Genomic DNA, 20138 nt, shown 5'->3' on the forward strand with positions numbered 1-20138 from the left:
TGTCAGTCAAAGGTCCGATCTGTCCGCCGCAATGTCGCAGTCCCGCAAAAAAAATTGCAGATCGCCGCCATTACGCGTTAAAAAAAAAACACCAAAAATGACAGAAATCTTTCCCTTTGTTAGTAAAAGCAATAACTTTTGCGCAAACCAATCAAAATACGCTTATTGCGATTTTTTTTTACCAAACATAGGTAGCAGAAAACAAATTGGCCAAAAATTTTTAAAAAAATTGGTTTTTACATCTTTTTTGGGGGGAATTTCATATAAAAAAATGTTAAAAATATTGTTATTTTTTCAAAATAAACGCTCTTTTTTTGTTTATAGCGCAAAAAGTAAAAATCGCACAGGTGATCAAATACCACCAAAAGAAAGCTCTGTTTGTGGGAAAAAAAGGACGTAAATTTCGTTTGGGTACGGTGTCGCACGACCGCGCAATTGTCAGTTGAAGTCGCACAGTGCCGAATCGCAAAAAGATGCCTGGACGGAAGACAGCAAAATCCTCCGTGGTAAAGTGGTTAACATGAAATGACAAGAAACGCCATAGCATAAAACCCCCAAAAAATGTGATGAAGAACAAGTGCACTCCAAAAATTAAATGGAATAGATAAAAAATAGTGAAAACACCTCCACAACAGGTGAAAAAGGAAAAAGGGCAAAATGTAAAAACACTGCAGTGCTTGTATTACAGCCTAAGTAAATACTCCTTACCAAATATAGAAAAGGAAGGTGCATTGAAGACCATCCAGCAACTGGGAAGAGGTTAACAGCAAAGAATGGAAATCTTCACCCAGTAGAGATGGAGAAAAGGACACTCACCCCTGAAATGAGCCACACCCAATATAAAAACTCCTTACCAGATAACAGTAAGGAATATAAGGCGTATAATCAGAACAGCAGCCTGTTGATAGGTATATCCAGGGGGACCCAGCAGTCACAAGATATCCCACCACATAGGTAATGCACATATGGACCAATAGGGCTCCGCAATCATAAAATAAAGAACGGGAACGCCATAGCGTAAAACCAAACTGACTTTAATGTAAAAAACAGAAATGCACTCACATGTAAGTAACAAAATAAACGCCTCGGATGACAAGGAGCTGGAGCCGCCGGCCGGACAGCTTACCGCCCGCACTTCCTGGACGCAGAGGGTGACGTCAGCACGCCGTGAGACAAAGCGTTTCGTCAGAGCTGACTTTATCAAGGGTACGGTAACGTCAGCTCTAACAAAACGCGTCCGGTAAGCAGAATACCCATCAGTTGTGGATTCTTTTGTTCAAACCACTAGATATTATAAAATACAGACTCATGGAGACAATGTGTGTATTTTTATGTGATGTCACAATAATAAAGCTTATATTTTACAGATGATATTCTTTAATTTTCTTGATTTAGAGTGGAGATCCAATTGATATAGAATTTGAGGTGAAAGAAGAAGAAGAAGAAGAGAGGTATGTGAGGGATGATCAGCCGTCTATGGAGGAGGATGGAATAACGGGGACATTTATAGAGGAGGACACTCCTACAGAGATGAGCACAGGTGGGTCATAAAAACTAAATACTAGAAAAAATAATTGGAAAAAATAAAATGGTCTGACACTAGCAATTGTGTGCACCTCCATCCCTATTTCAATACAAAATTAGAAAAACCATAGCCCGGATGGGACTTTATATGAGGTGGACGCAATAGTCACTGATGATGGATAATAGATTTAATTATATAAACCATACAATTGATATAAACATGTGCCAACAGACATCAATGCAAAATATAAAAGACATGATAGGGTTACAGCAGCAATATGCATATAGAACAGTAAATTTGTAATAAAACTCTGAGTAAAAACGTACAATAAAAGTGTAAATATTGATACAGAGGCCAATGGGCATCAGTACAAAACATCCATATAGCAGTATAGCATATGGGGAGAATATCTTGTATTTAAACTCAACGCGTTTTGTGGGTCTGTCAGCCCACTCATCAGGAGTATATAAAGGAGACTATTACAGCCTAAGTAATGGCCCGATTAGCCATTTTCCCTCCCCGGTGTCATGTGACTTGTTAGTGTTACAAGGTCTCAGGTGTGAATGGGGAGCAGGTGTGTTACATTTGGTGTTATCGCTCTCACTCTCTCATACTGGTCACTGGAAGTTCAACATGGCACCTCATGGCAAAGAACTCTCTTACATAAAGATGGCCTAGGCCACAGGTGTCAAACACAAGGCCTGCGGGCCAAATGTGGCCCCCCAGGCCATTTCATGTGGCCCTCGCACCCCTCCTGCAGATGCGACACCCCACTTGTCTCTTCCCCCACCTTGTCTCTGTAGGCAGCAGAGAGGACAGAACTCCTTTGCCAGATCCTGCAGTTCTCTGTGCAGCTGCAGAAAGACTCGTCTTTTCCCACAACCCCCCCCCCTCCTCAGCAGTCTGCAGCAGAGAGGAGGGAAGAATTCCTCCTACAGATCCTGCACCTCACTGTGCAGCGACAACACCACCTTGTCTCTGCCTCCCTTGGTCTCATCATTCAGCAGACTCTGGAAGCTGACTCCAGCCCTCCTCTGGTTCTCCTTCAGACTCTGCACTTCTTCCCAGATCCACACGCATCTTCTTCCTGGCAGTAGCACAAGGTTAGGGGGTGCATTGTGGTGTAAGGAAGGGTGGGTGACTCTTGACTTCGGATGGTGGGGGGGGGGGGGGCTCTTGACATCTCATGTAAGGGGGCGTGGGGTGCTCTGGACATCTAATCTTACAGATATAACCGGCCCTTTGAGGGCAACCCTAATGCAGATGCGGCCCGCGATGAAATTGCGTTTGACAAACCTGGCCTAGGCTATAAGAAGATTGCCAAGACCCTGAAACTGAGCTGCAGCACGGTGGCCAAGAATATACAGTGGTTTAATAGGAGAGGTTCCACTCAGAACAGGCCTCACCATGGTCCACCAAAGAAGTTGAGTGCACGTGCTCAGCGTCATATCCAGAGGTTGTCTTTGGGAAATAGATGTATGAGTGCTGCCAGCATTATTTTCAGCAGGTCAATGAAATTACATAAATAAATGAGATTGTATAATGGATATTATTATATATTATTGTAACAATTATTCTCTATTTTTTAGTTTTTTCAAGAATTTACCAAAGTTTTAGATCAAAAACAATTACAATGGTAAGATATTTTCTTTATATTGTTCTATACGCAACACAACTGTATAATGCATTAATATGTCAATTCTAGATTACTTTTTTTTAAATAATTCAACAATCAAAGGAATATGTAATGTGTTATATTTTTTTATATCACACACACATTGCACATTTTTACTACCATAACTAAGCTGTATGCAAACGTATAGGATTAGACATTGATGAATCCTTTATAATATCAATAGTAAACTCGCCATACTATATAGAACATTTGAACGATGGTTAATAATTTCAAATATGAAATCACAATTTCCATTAACCAGTATGGTAATTATAAAATAGTATATTAAAAGTATACTAAGTTTAGTGACATAATAGTAAGTAATCAGATTTTTCTTTTTTTAGGCAAGCAAGGAATCTGAAAATAACGAATCCTTGTTAGAAGATGATCAGCCTGCAAGCCGATCAGTGGAGGAAAGGGTAAGTAGTGTACAAAAACGGATAGGGAATGGACTTGTCCATCCATTTTTCTAGTGTCTATACACTCATATTATGTAAATCCTGTCAATTCCACAGACACAACTAAAGCGGTAATATACTCCGCCATTAAACTTTTACCTACAGGTAAGCCTATGATAAGGCCTATGATAAGACTTACCTGTAGGGAAAATGAATATCTCCTAGACCTGCGCGGTTTAGGAGATATTCGTCCTGCATGCAGCCGCTAACACCAGCAGCACATGCATTCTGAAGGTCCGGCGGACCCTCAGAGCTCTTTGCCGGCTGCTTGCCGGAAAGTAAACTCCCGGAGCTGCTGAACCCGGTAGAGACACAGAGGGAACATGAAGGCTCCCTCAGCGGTGATCGGGCGACCGTGTCGGGGCTTCATTTTAACCACTTTACATCCAGGCCACTTTTTGCAACTTGGCACTGTGCGAATTTAACTGACAATTGCGCGGTCATGCAACCCTGTACCCAAACTAAATTTACGTCCTTTTTTTCCCACATACAGAGCTTCCTTTTGGTGGTATTTGATCACCTCTGCGCTTTTCATTTTTTGCGATATTAATAAAAAAAAGAGCGAAAATTTTGACATTTTCTACTTTGACAGTTAAAAAATATCCAATATATTCACTTTTTGTCATCTATTTAGGCCAAAATGTATTTAGCTACATGTCTTTGACAAAAAAATCCTCAATGAGCGTATTTTTAACTGCTTTAAGACCGGAAGATTTTACCCCCTTCCTGACAAGGCTATATTTTGCGATTCGTCACTGCGTTACTTTAACAGACAATTGTGCGGTCGTGCGACGCTGTACCCAAATTAAATTTATGTCCTTTTTTCCCCACAAACAGAGCTTTCTTTTGGTGGTATTTGATCACCTGTGCGATTTTTAATTTTTGAAAAAAAGAGCGACAATTTTGAAAAAAAAAACAATATTTTTTACATTCTGCTATATAACATTCCCCAAAAACATTTTAGGCCAATTGATTTTCTGCTACATATTTTTGGTAAAATAAAAATCACAATAAGCGTATTTTGATTGGTTTGTGCAAAAGTTATCGCGTTTACTAACTACAGGAAATATTTCTGTCATTTTTATTGTTTATTTTTTTTTACTAGTAATGGCGGCGATCTGCGATTTTTTTTTTTTTTTTTTAGCGGGACTGCGTCATAGCGGTGGACAGATCGGACCCCTAACTGACATTTTTGACACTTTTGGGGGGAGCAGTGACATTACTACAGTAATCAGTGCTATACATATGCACTGTTACTGTAATAATGACACTGGCAGGGAAGGGGTTAACTTTATTGGTGATCAAGGGGTTAAATGTATGCCTCATGCTTACTGACGTGTGTGGGGGGAGGGGATTGTGTGACACAGACAGAGATCGCAGGTTGAGCTATGCTGAATCTTGTAATCTGTCCCTGCCTGTCACATTGGAGATCCGCATGCTTTGTTTACACAAGTGGGCGGATTTCCTCACTCGATCCCCGACGATCAGGGAAGAGCTGCGGCGATCACCGCCTCTCCTCCCCTGGCCCGACTCCCGATGTGTCTGTATACACGCTGTGTCTGAGAGGGGGGCGGGATCCAGCGACGTAGGTCTACGTCACTGGACGATAACGAACCACTTTGCCGCAGTACCAGCTCAGTGAGCGGTCGGCAAGTGGTTAAGGTAAGTATTTCATAATGAGCTAGTATGCGATGCATACTAGCTCATTACGCCTTTATCCTGCAGGGTTTTTTTTTTTTTTTTTGTTTTTTTATGAGGATACAACCGCTTTAAATCGTTTGTCAAGAACATACTGCATGTTTTATTTTATTAGTGTTGGAAATAGCATTATTGTCATTCAAACAAGGCCATCGCAATGTTGAGTACAGCTAACAGAACAATCACACCCATGTAGATATGGATATGTGTTAGGTAGCGATAATTCAAGTCATAACCATCTATATTGATTCCATAAAATACTGTTCAAAAAAAGCCTATATTGTGAGTGGAATTTATTGAGACAAAATTAGCTTGAACATGTAATCTGAAAATGAAGATATGGTTCACAGTTGATTGCGATGCAACAGTTTGTAAGAAATACAAATCAAAATAACATAATATATATTGGTCTTCATTTTTTGTCAATTTTATTTTATTTTTCAAATAACAAATATTACAATCTTTTTATTTTGATCAAAGAAATAGACCATGGACTAGAAAAGTCCTACCACATAGTGGCTAGTTTGAGGGCTTATATGGGGGACTTTAATGGTACTTAGTAATTTGTTAGAGTCGGTTCACACTAAGGCGACACGACTCTGTACTTCGGGGGCGACTTGTGCATTGCCATGCACCACGACTTCGGAGCAACTTGCAGGGACTTCACATAATGGATGTCTACGCAAGTCGCTCCGATGTCGCCCCGAAGTAGTACAGGACCCATTTTTCTAAGTCGGAGCGACTTGTGTCTCTCCTATTAGAACGGGTCCTGTAGCGGTCAATGGACCGCGAGGGAGCGCGACTTGTCAGGCTGACAAGTCACCTGACAAGTCACGCTAGTGTGGACCGAGTCTTAGACAACCAGTTTCTAAAAATTATTACAAATTTTATTCCAATTGTTGACATACACAGAAAAAAAATATATATAGAAAAACAAAAAGGAGACAATCCTACAGACATTACATATAAAACACGGTTTTATAAAAACACATTGTACTCATTTGCTAGTAATTCTCCTCAGTTGATCTGTCATAGTGGCTAGAATCATCAACAAACGCACGACATGTTTCGCTGTCACTTCCTCAGGGGCATGCAAAGATAATGAGGTAATAACTAGAGTTCAGGAGGGTATCCTTAGAACTTATACATAAAGCGGTAGTTGGCCGCAGGGACGGGATGCCCACTGCATATATGTATAGAGATTGTAGCTGCTTCGGAAAAGAGGCAAAATTTCCTTAGGAGTGATGTACACAATAATATATCTATAGATAACTAGTGTCACTGGATATCCTCCTGCCTCTGTATATTATGGCTTGATTGTGATGTGGTTAGGAACAAGGGATAAACCCCACTGCTCCAAAACACACTATTCCAAGGGCAGGAGAAGAGATGTCCCAAACACTTAAAGCGGAGTTCCGGGCACAAAAACAATATTTTTTTTTTGTGCCCCTCCGCTAGGTAGCCCTCACCTGAAAAGGAATTGGATAGTTATTTTTTTTTTTTTTATTTACTCACCTTGTAATTGAAGATCGAAGATACTCACCTCAGAGTACTTCCTCCCTCGGGGCCGCGGCTCACCCTGTCACTTCCTGTCTCGCTATGATTCCTGGGAGCTGAACGTCATAGCTCCCAGGAATCAATGCGACGGCACCGGCCCCGCTCGTCATTTCCGGGCGACGCCGCATTCCCCTGCTAAACAGCTTCTGGGCATGCCCAGAAGCTGTGGAGGAATGCAGCGCCGCACCGGAAGTGACGAGAGGGGCCGGTGCGGCGCATTCTGGGACAAGAAGACGCGGAAGAAGACACAGCTGCCCACAAGAGAGATGGAAACGCTGTGGAAGAAATTTTATAAGTAAGTATTTTTTCTAAAAGGTAAGTGTGAACCGGGACAGATCAGAGGCTAGCCATTGTGGAATGTGCTAGCCCTGACTGTCCCGGGGGTATATTTCTTAAAAAATGACTTCTGTGCCCGGAACTCCGCTTTAATAGAAAAACAAAATTGCCTTCAATGCGAGCATCTGCACCCGCTTCCTATGGCCAAGCCATAATATACATCAGTGCAGAGGCATGAGGATATCCAGTGACACTAGTTATCTATATATATATATATATATATATATATATATATACAATTGTATACATCACTCCTAAGGAAATTTTGAAGCAGCTACAATCTCTATACATATATGCAGGGGGCATCCCGTCCCTTCGGCCAACTACCGCTTTATGTATAAGTTCTAAGGATACCCTCCTGAACTCTAGTTATTACCTCATTATCTTTGCATGCCCCTGAGGAAGCGACAGCGAAACATGTCGGTCGTTTGTTGATGATTACCATTAAAGTCCCCCATATAAGCCCTCAAACTAGCCACTATGTGGTAGGACTTTTCTAGTCCATGGTCTATTTCTTTCATCTGTTGGGATGTAGGTACCTGTTTTAGTGTATTGAAGTATCACATACTACCCCAGAGACACAAAATATCTTTATATATAATCTTTTTATTTATTTTATTTTTTTCCATTTTGTCGTTGCAGAGAATAAATCTTTTACAAAAAATATGGTCAAAGTTTCCGAGTGCAGAGGAAGATCCAAGTTTTCCATATAATCCACCGTCCCAGATTTCCACACAGTCTGACTCCGAAACTGCAGAAGACCGAAGACTCCAAAAAAGAATTGGAAAGCAAGACTGGTGTCAGTGTGGAAAATGTATTCCGATGACAACTGGTAGAGAGTCTGTTTGCTGCCAAGAAATAGCAAATGTAAAGGAAAATATAGAAGAAGGTTCATTGTGCATAACAGAGTGTGAGATTTTCAAAAATATGGTACAAGACCGGCGCAATACCATGATTCACCTTATCATGTTACACCAGGGAACCTCACAGCCACCAAATGCACATGATAATAGGTATATAAGTGGAAGTAATCTGTAATGTTACTTATATATAAGTGTTTGTTTGTTAATGTGTATTTAAACTTTATTTTACACTAAAAATTAAAAAAAATAATATATATTTGTAAGCTTAAAGAGGTAAATATTTATTTGGAATTAAAAAAAAAAAATGAATACATTATTAATCTATTTTTTTTTTTCCAGAAACCTAAGGAAAACGGCATACAAAGCATTTACAGCCTGGATACATGGCTATCTAGGCGAAGTAAATAGAAGGCCCATACCTTCCTGCGCAGTTAATGCTGTTAGGAAAAACTTTCCTGACCCAGAAGGGGAATACGTTGGTTGCAGATTTTCTAATGATTATGACGCCGGCGAAATGGCGTTAGAATTGTAGCTGTCATTTATTTTCAAAAAAATATTCAAATAAATAAATATATATATATTCTTTTTTTTTTTTTTAATACAATTTTGTTTTTACCTTTCCTGCTAATGTTTTCTTGAATGTTTTCAAATAAAAATTTACGTATCTTTTATAAAAAATTTATTTGTTTTGTTTATATTTTATATCTATTACTAATAGTAAATTAAGTATGCTTGAAAATGCATTTTAAACAACACTAGCTGAAATATATTTATTTGATAACACAGATTTAGAAATTTAATTTATTAAAGAGTACAAACTCGGTAAAGTATATCAATTTTTTTCTTTATGAATTTAAACTCACCTTTATTTGTTATCATCAACATCCAGAAATCTTCATTGAAAAAGTAATTAATATCTTTCAAAAAAATTTTAACAAAGATCAAAATCTAAAACATGTCGAACAGTTGAACCTCTAATGAAAAATATAATGTTAGTAAATATTAAAAAAATAAAACTTTTCCAATAAATTGTCATACATGAAAATTTCACTAACCTGGAACAATGCTTATACCATGTTGGAGTAACCTATTTTAAATTTTGTTTGGCAAAAATATATTAAAAAGTCCGTTAATATTTACAATCAATTGATCATTATAAAAATTGTATAATAAAAAAAACTTTCATGATCTTTAAAACTTTTGTAAAAAATTCAGTCATCCAAAACTTCCTCCCTTTGTAATGGAAAGCGTGACGGATGCATTGACACAGCATATTCCTTATCTGGTCTTGATGAACTTGCAATGTTTTGAGGCATCTGATCCTCTTTAGATCTCCATGTCGGTGCCAATTTTCCTGCTGCAACACTAACAATTGTTTTTATTATTTCCAACACATGATCATGACAGACCGGCTTGTAGATTTTTTGAACAATCCATTTTTTCCTTGATCCTGGGTGCTCTAAAGAGGTTCTTTTTGTGCCACATTCTTCAGTTCTTGACGTTTTTCTTTTCACAACAGCTTGGCACCGCCCAACATTCCTGTTATGTGAAATAACAGCCAGCTTTGTCCTTGCCTCCATAGAGTTCATACGGTAATGATTTTGTTTACTGCGATATTTCAGCACGCTACTATGAAAAGTTTCCAGAGCACCAGTGTGGCAGTACATTACCAGATGAGGGACATCGTTCTGCAACTGTGTGGACGTTACTATATCCTCTAGGGCTTTGAATGCCGCACTAGGTTTTATCAACCAATGCTCCGCAACATCGGAGTCATCTAGAGGATTGTGCCGACATTCAATCTTTTGTCCACCTTCTTCCCAGACATGTATATTTCGAACATGGTACAGTAGTGATGTCCACTTACTCCAGAAATAAACTCTATCCCCTTTGCAGTGTCTACTGCACCAATAAAAATGGTTTATCACTGGTCCAATCCAAAATTGCAAATCATGACAATTAACTTTCTTACTTGCCTCAACTAATTTTTCTTTTAAAGATTTGCTGTAGTGGCAGAGATCATACTGGTGTATAATTGAGCTGTATTCCTCACGCATTATTTTTTTGATTCCCATGTGTCGATCCGTTCCTAAAATTTGGACATCATAATTGTCTTTTATAATGCGATCCAGGCAAATTTGAAAAGCCAGTTTCTCCATGGCAACCGAAGATGTGGTTTGTGTCACCTGCACTATTTCATAGTCAATAATATACTCTGAATCCAAGTCCATCATAGTATATGTGCAATACTTTGCAGAAAAACCCGGACTGTCACATTGTCCATCGCCAACCAAATAAACGGACTCAGTTTGCAAAGTTGATTGTAAATTTTTTTTTTTCTTCGAGCCAACAATGGTCGATTGCTGCGAAGATAAATCTATTCAGATATTTATGGAAAGTTTCCTTACTAAAACATGGAATTCGTAGTAAATCCATAATTTCCTTAACATTTGTAAAGGATGCACCGCTACATAGTATTGCAGAGGACAAAATTACATTCCCGGCAGCAAAATTTTTTATCTTGGGTTGACTTTCCCACAGCAGCATGTGATAGTTTTCCATGCATGTTCCAAAAACTTTCAATAAACTACCGACTAGAATTTTATTGAACGATTTTATTTTTTCAAAGCAGTTGTCCTTAGAGCAAATTATATGTTTCAGTAGTGCATCTAAAGACGATTCAAATATTATAAATTTGCGTTCCTCTACAAAACGGCATTCATCTTCCAAGAGGACAGTAGAATTACCATGTGCAAATGTATTCTGTGCCCCTGACAGATCACTTTCAGATATGTTGGAAAGGTCAGGAACATAGCTTTCATTGACAGTGGTATTTGGATCTACTGATGTAACCAACTGTTCATCAATATCCATATTTTGGACTGAATCACTTTCTTCCAATTCTTTTTCCCGTAGTACAAATAAACCTTCACTTTCTTTAGATCCAACATGCTGTGAGTCAGGGAAGGCACAAGATGTTTGTTGAATAACAGTTTGGCCTGTGGCTAATAATTGAGCGTTGTCACTATTATCATCCTCTGATACTAATTTGACAGATGTAGATGGTAAACCTGCCTTTATTGGAGTAAATTCCAATTCTGGAATTATATTTGATGCATGAATTTTGGAAAGTGTGGGATCCAGTAATGGTGGATAAACAATATGAGAGTACACAGAATAGTCATGATCCTTGGAAATATCTCGAAAACTTGCTGAAAACCCATAAGATTTCTCAGAGATTGAATAAATAAAATCTTCAGGTGATGTTTGCGTACCCATTTCTCTTTTCTGCGATACAGTTTCAATGACGGATTTATGACATGGGCAGCAACAATTACTTTCTGTTTCACGGGATTGTCTCCTAAGTATAGGAAATGACATTGAACTGTCATCTGGTAAAAAAGAAGGGACAGCCTCAGGTTTCAAAACTTTACGATTTTTTTTAAAGTAATAACTGTTCTCGCTGAAATGAACAGAGCACATTCTATAACGATCACCATTACTATCTTCTAAAATCTCATTGGCTGCAATATTCATCTCTTCCTCACTCAAAGCAGCATGAGATATCCATTTTTTTATCAAAGGCGATGATTTTGGAAACAGATGTAGTTTTATATCCGGAAATTCCTTTTTTTTCCCCGTCATATGAGGGCAGCGAATAAAGACGCACTTTGGCATTTTACTGAAAACATACAAGAAACTATATTAACTATATGTAAAGTAAACATGTGTTTTATAATCATATTTTTATGTAGAAATATAACAACATTATCACATTGTGAGGTTACTTTTTTTAAATACAATTTTTCTGTTTCCAATATTTTGGGTGTGCCAGACTTTGGGCAATGCAAGTAGCAAATTTACTGGTTTAATTTGGAAACAACAATGCCACATCATTGGTAGTAATGGAAGTAATAGTGTCCCATCAATACATATGGACTGAGATACAAGTGACGAATCACCACCCACAATCACCCAGTGCTTAAGCACTCCTAACGTGCAATGTACAAATAATACCAATAATATGGAAAAAGCTGCTGCCTAAACATATAACATAAAAACATAAGTGCATATCACCTCAATAAATATCAAGAATCATATCCACAAGCAGCACTATACACACCTATCATGAAATATAAGTCCAATGAATGTTCATAGGAAAAGTAAAAAAAGTCTCTATGGAGTCCACAGCGGGATCAGTCACCAGTGCTGGAGTCGGAAAGAAAACTCAATCCCTTCACCTCACCACGTGAACCTCTCCCTAGGGAAACACACTTACCAGATGCTGGAAAGAAAACAGCCCAAATAAGACTCCAAATCCCTAGTTCATCCGGACCGCAATCTCTTATAGATCTACTTGCATACAGATATATGCGACTGTTCTCCAGTATGTGTTGCGCTCGAGCATAGTGCATGGGAAGAAATTGAAGGGAGCACATAGAGCAGCATTGCCAATAAACAGGTTTATTAATTCCCAGCCCCCCTTCCACAAATGCACTTACAATCACAAACAATAAAAGCAGCGTAGATAGATACATATACAGGGCAGCATTGGACGCATTAAGGAGCCTACCGGGCCTCCATCGCGCTCGTCAGCGTCCGGAAGTCTAGGTGACCGCGTTGCTCACGCCCTCGACATATTTTCATATTCACCATTCACTGAAGACCTTGGTTCTTCAACAATGGCAATTGCCTGAAAACAGGCTAAATAAGGGAAATTCTTGGAAAAGGAGATTCCCCTTTAAGGAAGAGGATTCAGGAAAATTCCCGAAAAGGCCAAAACTAGATGCCCCCCTCGCACAAGTCTCTAAAAAAATCAGATCTCTCCTTTTTGGATGCAGGTAGCATCAAGGATGCTATGAACCGAAAAGCTGAGACATTACTGGGGAAAGCTTGGGATGCCAATGCAGTTTCTATGGCCTCAGGCCTAACTGCCTCTTGTGTGGCAAGAAATGCCTTTTCCTGGATAGATAAGCTGAATAAAAACCTTTTGCAGACAAAAACCCAGGATATCCAAGATTCCCTATCGGTGATAACCAAGGCAGTGGCATATCTAGCGGATGCTGCACTAGAGTCGGTAGGAGCCTCTGCAAAAACAGGAGCTCTCCTGAACACAGCCAGAAGAGCCATTTGGCTTAAGGAGTGGGAAGGAGACCTCACTTCCAAAACCAAACTTTGTGGTCTTCCATTTGAGGGGACCCTCCTGTTTGGTTCAGGGCTAGACGAAGTCCTTTCCAGATCTTCAGAAAAAGGAATTACATTTCCTACAAAGCCTAAGGAGACTAGTAGGAAATTTTTTCGTGGCCCCCAGGATAATAAGCAGCAAAGAAGAAAAAGGGAACCCAAAAAACTGGAACTTTAGGAAGGAAAGATCAAGGAACAATTCCTCTTTTCCTTCCACCTCAACCGCAAGGAATAAAAAATGACTCAAAGATCAAAGTGGGGGGCAGACTAAGTCAATTTTTTCCCAGTTGGGAAGAAATGACAGTGTCTCCATACATCCTCAGTACCTTGAAAGAGGGCTACAAACTAGAATTTGTATCAATACCCCCTCCAACAATGATCTTTACACACGTCCCCGAGGGAAGGGCAAGAGGGCAAGCCTTATTATTAGGGATTCAGGAGCTGGCAGAACAGAAAGTAATCATCCCTGTGCCAAAGGGTCAGTTTTTCCAGGGGTTTTATTCTAACGTCTTCGTGGTACCAAAACCCTCAGGAAAACATCGCCTGATAATAAACCTGAAAAATCTCAACAAGTTCCTTCTCTACAAAAAATTCACTATGGAAACCATCTACTCAGTAAGAAAAAATCTACTGAAAGATGTGTTCATGACCAACTTTGGACCTCAAGGATGCATACCTGCATGTTCCTATTCACCCGGAACATCAGCCATTTCTGAGGTTTGCAATATCGACAAAGGCAGGAACTTCTCATTGGCAATTCAGAGCACTACCGTTTGGCCTATCATCCAGTCCAAGAATCTTTACCAAGATCCTAGCGGAGCCAGTTGCTCACTTGCACAACCAGGGGATAGCCCTGATCCCTTACCTGGACAACTTACTGATCTTTGCAAGATCAGAGGCACAAATAAAGATAGACACCCAACAGGTAGTAAACTACCTACAGAGGCTAGGTTGGCTTATAAATTAGGAAAAATCCTCCCTGGTGCTGTCTCAAGTACAAACCTTCCTAGGATTTCAAGTGGATTGTGTCACAGAAACTTTTTCTTCCCAAAGACAAGAGGGAACAAATAGTTTCAACAGTCTTAGACCTAAAGAATGCTCAATCCTGTTCCAGGAGGAAAATTCTAAAGGTCTTAGGCCTCATGTCAGCCAGCATTCCAGCCATTGTGTGGGCTCAACTCCACGCAAAAGAACTATTGTTCTTCCATCTGTCCTCCTGGGACAAAAGAATAGAATCCCTAGACAAAATGGTCACCCTCACTCCACAGGTCCAGAACTCTCTAGAGTGGTGGACCAATTAGGACAACCTAGCAGAGGGCAGACCTTGGGGTCAATGGGACCCAGTAAGGGTTACCACAGATGCCAGTACCAGAGGCTGGGGAGCCCACCTAGAAGGGGTGCAGGCCCAGGGGATTTGGGGCAAGAAAACAGCTCAGGCCTCGTCCAACTTCAGGGAACTGAAGGCGGTCGGGAAAGCTTTAAAAGCATTCAGGAAATTCATATCGAACAGAGAAGTGTTGATATTATCAGACAACACCCCAACTGTGGCCTACTTGAATCGACAAGGAGGAACCAGATCAAGATCACTCCTTACCCTGACCCAAGACATCTTGGGGTGGGCCGAAGAGAGAGTAATTTCCCTAGTAGCAGTCCACATCAAGGGGAAGGACAATCTGCAGGCAGATTTCCTCAGCCGCCACTGCATAAAAGAAGGGGAATGGGAACTGAATCCCAAAATCTTCCAGTCAGTAGTAGAGAGGTTTGGGCAACCAGAGATAGACCTATTTGCCTCACCCCAGAACAAAAAGGTGAAGAACTTCTCCATAACTAAGGCACAAGAGATGGCTGGACTGGATGCTCTAGCCCAGCCATGGCAGTTCGATCTGGCCTATGCCTTTCCCCCTCTGGTGCTAATTCCCAGAGTCCTCCAGAAGTTGAGCAGGTCTCAGGGTCTAAAACTAATCCTGATTGCTCCATGGTGGCCCAAAAGACCATGGTTCCCGATCCTAAAAGCCATGTTGGTGGCTTGTCCTTTGCATCTCCCAGTTTCCCCAGACCTTCTGTCTCAGGGACCTGTACAGTGTCAGGATCCAGGCTTCTTCCAATTGACAGCCTGGTTACTAAACGCCAATTGCTTAAAGAAAAGGGATGCTCAGATAGAGTGGTAGATACCCTCTTACTGAGCAGAAAAACAGTCACTAGAAAAATGTATTTAAAAATATGGAAAAAATTCTGTGCCTGGCAGAGGCAAAAGGGTTTTGCTTCTACCTTTACTCCCATCATTCTGGAATTTTTACAAGATGGAGTAGATAAGGGTGGGGCGGTTAACACCATTAGGGTACAGATAGCGGCTCTTTCGGTATTTTTGGACACCAGTCTGGCAAAAGAGCCGTTAGTTAAAAGATTTTTGTTGGCTAGGAATAAGATTACCCCTATGTCATGGTCTTACCTTCTTGCTGTTCTCCTTCGTTTGACATGTGCTGGCGGCCATCTTGGTTTCTGGGTTTCTTGTAGCCTCCCACCCTGCGGCTCCTCCTTCCCACTGGGAGGAGCTGGATGCCTAGCTCATATATATAGGAGGTCTGTGGCTTCAGTTCCCTGCTTGGTCCTCCTGTGTTCACATGCTTCTAAGACTGCTGCTGCTCCTGGTTCCTGTTCCTGGCTTCGTCTGACTACCCTGCTGGTTCCTGATCCTGGCTTCGTCTGACTACCCTGCTGGTTCCTGATCCTGGCTTCGTCTGACTACCCTGCTGGTTCCTGACCCCTGGCTTCGCAAAAGACTCTGCATCAGTTTCACCATCCGTTTGGACTTTTGCTTTACAGCTTGTTTTTCAATAAAGCTTTCTTATTTTCACTTATCTGTTGTTGTACGTCTGGTTCATGGTTCCGTGACATTAGGACCAAGCCATGAATTCTGACGGTACAGGGCCATCCTCGCTACCCACGCTGGTTGCCAGACTTGATCAGCAGGATCACCTGTTGGGTCGGTTCGCCGTGGCGTTGCAAACCCTGCTTGAACGCACGGTACCACAGGCCATGAATTCTGACGGTACAGGGCCATCCTCACTACCCTCGCTGGTTGCCAGACTTGATCAGCAGGATCACCTGTTGGGTCAGTTCGCCGTGGCGTTGCAAACCCTGCTTGAACGCTCGGCTCATTTCGCTCCCGTTGCCGATGGGTCGGTTGTCGCTCCTGGTCCCGCTCCTACTGCCGCTCCGGTTGTTGCGCCAGAGTCTACCCCGACACCTGTTGTTGCGCCTGCGGTGTTTCGGGGTATGTCCGGTTCTGCCCCCCTTCCACAGCGCTTTGGGGGAGAGCCAACTCAGTGCCGAGGTTTCCTTAACCAGGTGGGCATTTATTTCGAGTTGCTGCCACATGCCTTTCCTACTGAGAGATCAAAGGTGGGCTTCTTAATCTCGCTGCTCTCGGACAAGGCCTTGGCCTGGGCCAGCCCTTTATGGGAGAACAACAATCCGGTGGTTGCCGAGTTTTCCGGTTTTGTTGCTTCTCTTCGGAAGGTATTCGATGTGCCGGCTCGTGCTGCCTCTGCTGCGAAGCTCCTTATGTCCATCAGACAGGGTTCACGATCCGTAGCTGAATACGCCATTGAGTTTCGTACCCTGGCAGCAGAGGTGGGCTGGAATAATGAGGCTCTGGTCGCTGCTTTCTCTCATGGTCTCTCGGATGCCTTGAAGGATGAGGTTGCAGCTAAGGACCTACCAGTGGAGCTCGAGTCTCTTATTTCTTTCCTGATTTTGATTGACACCAGACTCAGGGAGAGACCTTCCTTTAAGGAGAGTCTGCGGAGGCCTCCTAACAGATTGGCGCCTACCTTTGTTGTCCCACCCGTGCTTCCCTCTCCTCCCACGCCTCCTGGGGATGACTTGTCTGGGGGTGAACCCATGCAGCTGGGGTTTGCTCGCCTGTCCGAGGGGGAGAGGGTACTCCGGAGACGCGAGGGCCGATGCATGTACTGTGGTCTCGGTGGGCATTTTCGGTTGGCATGTCCGAACCGTCCGGGGAAACGCTCGCACCTGAGATCCTGTCGGGGGCAGATCTTGGGTGGAGTCTCCTCGTCCCCGGTTTCCCGTGTTGACAAACCACTGATCACTGTTGTCCTCTCCTGGGTCGGGGGCTCGGTGACGACCCAGGCGTTGGTGGACTCTGGTGCTGGTGGTTTGTTCATTGATAGTGTGTTCGCTGCCGCCAATTCCATTCCTCTGCAGGCTCGAGGTTCTCCTCTGGCTCTTGAGGCGATAGACGGCAGACCCCTTCTGCCGCCACACGTGACTCATGAGACCCTTCCAGTGGGGTTAGCCATTGGTGCCGTCCACAGAGAGTCGGTCTGCTTCCAGGTTATTTCGTCTCCACTACTCGGTGGTCTTGGGGTACCCCTGGCTCCAGAAGCATAATCCGATTTTCGATTGGAGATCGGCCGAGATCCTCTCGTGGTCATCGCAGTGTGGGGCTAGTTGCATCCATGGGCCTGTCAAGTTGCTGTGTACTTCCTCGGACTCTCTGTTGCCCCCTGAATACGAGGAGTACCGGGATGTATTCGATAAGGTGCGCGCGGTTGCCCTACCTCCGCACCGCCCATACGATTGTGCCATCGAGTTACAATCTGGTGCTGTTCCTCCCCGTGGCAAAGTCTATCCACTGTCGGTAGCGGAGAATGAGGCCATGGAGCAGTACGTGAGGGAGGCGCTTTCACGCGGACACATTCGCAAATCCTCGTCCCCGGCAGGGGCTGGATTTTTCTTTGTGAAAAAGAAGGGCGGTGAGTTGAGGCCTTGCATCGATTACAGGGGTCTCAATCGCATCACGATCAAGAACGCTTACCCGATACCCTTGATTTCCGAGCTGTTCGATCGCCTTAAAGGGGCCACGGTCTTTACCAAACTCGACCTGAGGGTGGCCTATAACCTCGTAAGGATCAAGGCGGGCGATGAGTGGAAGACCGCGTTTAACACCAGGACCGGTCATTATGAATCCTTGGTTATGCCCTTTGGGCTGTGCAATGCGCCCGCAGTCTTTCAGGAATTCATTAACGATGTTTTCCGTGACCTGTTGCAGCAGTGTGTGGTGGTCTATTTGGATGACATCTTGGTATATTCTGAGTCCATGGAGACCCACATTCTGGATGTCAAACGAGTGTTGCAACGGTTACGTGAGAACAAGCTGTTCGGTAAGCTTGAGAAATGCGAATTTCACCGATCCCAGGTAACCTTCTTAGGTTACATCATTTCCGCTGAGGGGTTCTCCATGGATCCTGAGAAGGTTTCGGCTGTCTTACAGTGGCCCCAGCCCAGTGGTCTTCGCTCCCTGCAGCGCTTTTTGGGCTTCGCCAATTATTATCGGAAGTTCATCAGGGACTTTTCCATGCTAGCCAAGCCTCTCACGGATCTGACCAGGAAGGGCAGCAATTCCCAGGTCTGGCCGCCCGAGGTCATCCGAGCTTTTGAGGCTCTAAAGTCCGCCTTTGTGTCAGCTCCGATTCTGTCGCATCCCAACCCTGGGTTGCCCTTTGTCCTCGAGGTGGACGCGTCTGAGACGGGAGTAGGCGCCCTTCTGTCTCAGCGTAGAACACCAGAGGGTCCTCTGCTTCCTTGTGGGTTTTACTCCCGGAGTGCAACTACCAGATTGGTGACAGGGAGTTATTGGCCATCGTGCAGGCTCTTAAAGAATGGAGGCACTTGCTCGAGGGTTCGGTGGTTCCGGTCCTCATCCTGACGGACCACAAGAATCTGACCTACCTCTCTGAGGCCAAGAGATTGACACCACGTCAGGCCAGATGGGCTCTGTTCTTGTCACGTTTTAATTACGTGGTCTCCTACCTACCCGGTTCCAAGAACATCAGGGCGGATGCCTTATCACGGCAGTACTCCGACCTGTCCAGGGAGGAGTCGATTCCGACTTCGGTCATACCTCCGAATCAGATCCTGGCCGCCATTCGCACCAGCCTGACCTCTCCCCTGGGTGAGCAGATTTTGGCGGCTCAATCTGGTGCTCCCTCTGGGAGACCCAACGGCAGATGTTTTGTGCCTGAGGAGTTGCGCACTCGGTTGTTGCGAACCTACCATAACTCCAAGACCGCGGGGCATCCTGGAAAGAATCAGCTGTCCTGGGCTGTTTCACGTCTGTTCTGGTGGCCTTCCCTACGTTCCGACATCGCCGCATATGTAGCGGCATGCTCCGTTTGTGCCCAGAGTAAGTCTCCTCGGCACCTTCCTTTGGGCCTTCTGCAACCCTTAGCCACCGGGGAGCGCCCATGGTCACACCTGGGGATGGATTTCATTGTGGACCTCCCTGCATCCCGAGGCCATACGGTCATTCTCATGATTGTGGATCGGTTTTCCAAAATGTGCCACTGTGTTCCTCTCAAGAAGTTACCCTCTGCACAGGAGTTGGCCACGATTTTTGCCAGGGAGGTCTTCCGGTTGCACGGTTTGCCCAAGGAGATTGTGTCGGATCGGGGGAGTCAGTTTGTGTCCAGGTTCTGGCGCGCCTTTTGCTCCCAGTTGGGGATTCATCTCTCCTTCTCCTCGGCCTACCACCCTCAGTCCAATGGGGCCGCAGAACGATCCAATCAGGCCTTGGAGCAATTCCTTCGTTGCTATGTCTCCGATCACCAAGACAATTGGGTTGACCTCCTGCCTTGGGCTGAGTTTGCCAGGAACATGGCGGTGAACTCTTCCTCTGGGACGTCTCCCTTCATGGCCAACTATGGGTTCCAACCTGCCGTGTTACCGGAGGTATTCTCTCCCCAGGATATTCCGGCTGTGGAGGATCACCTTTCCGTCCTACGTGCTTCTTGGGTACAGATCCAGAGGTCCCTTGAGGT

General features: G+C 43.4%; 2 protein-coding genes across 2 annotated transcripts in view; one reads left to right on the forward strand and one right to left on the reverse strand.

The window, feature by feature from the left end:
* LOC309550260 (uncharacterized protein) overlaps window positions 1-20138 on the reverse strand; it is a gene marked incomplete at both ends in the record, with an annotated part of 1652360 nt that overhangs the window by 1415925 nt on the left and 216297 nt on the right. The window lies entirely within an intron of this gene.
* On the forward strand, window positions 797-8644 carry LOC309549842 (uncharacterized protein; the record flags this gene model as incomplete). The annotated part of the gene is made up of 5 exons (XM_082250341.1): window positions 797-908; window positions 3115-3161; window positions 3545-3619; window positions 7892-8262; window positions 8452-8644. 5 exons carry the CDS (start codon window positions 797-799, stop codon window positions 8642-8644), a joined length of 798 nt encoding a protein of 265 aa, XP_082106467.1.

Source organism: Pelophylax lessonae (genome assembly GCF_965119305.1).
Source record: "Pelophylax lessonae genome assembly, chromosome: 3".
Taxonomy (NCBI): domain Eukaryota; kingdom Metazoa; phylum Chordata; class Amphibia; order Anura; family Ranidae; genus Pelophylax; species Pelophylax lessonae.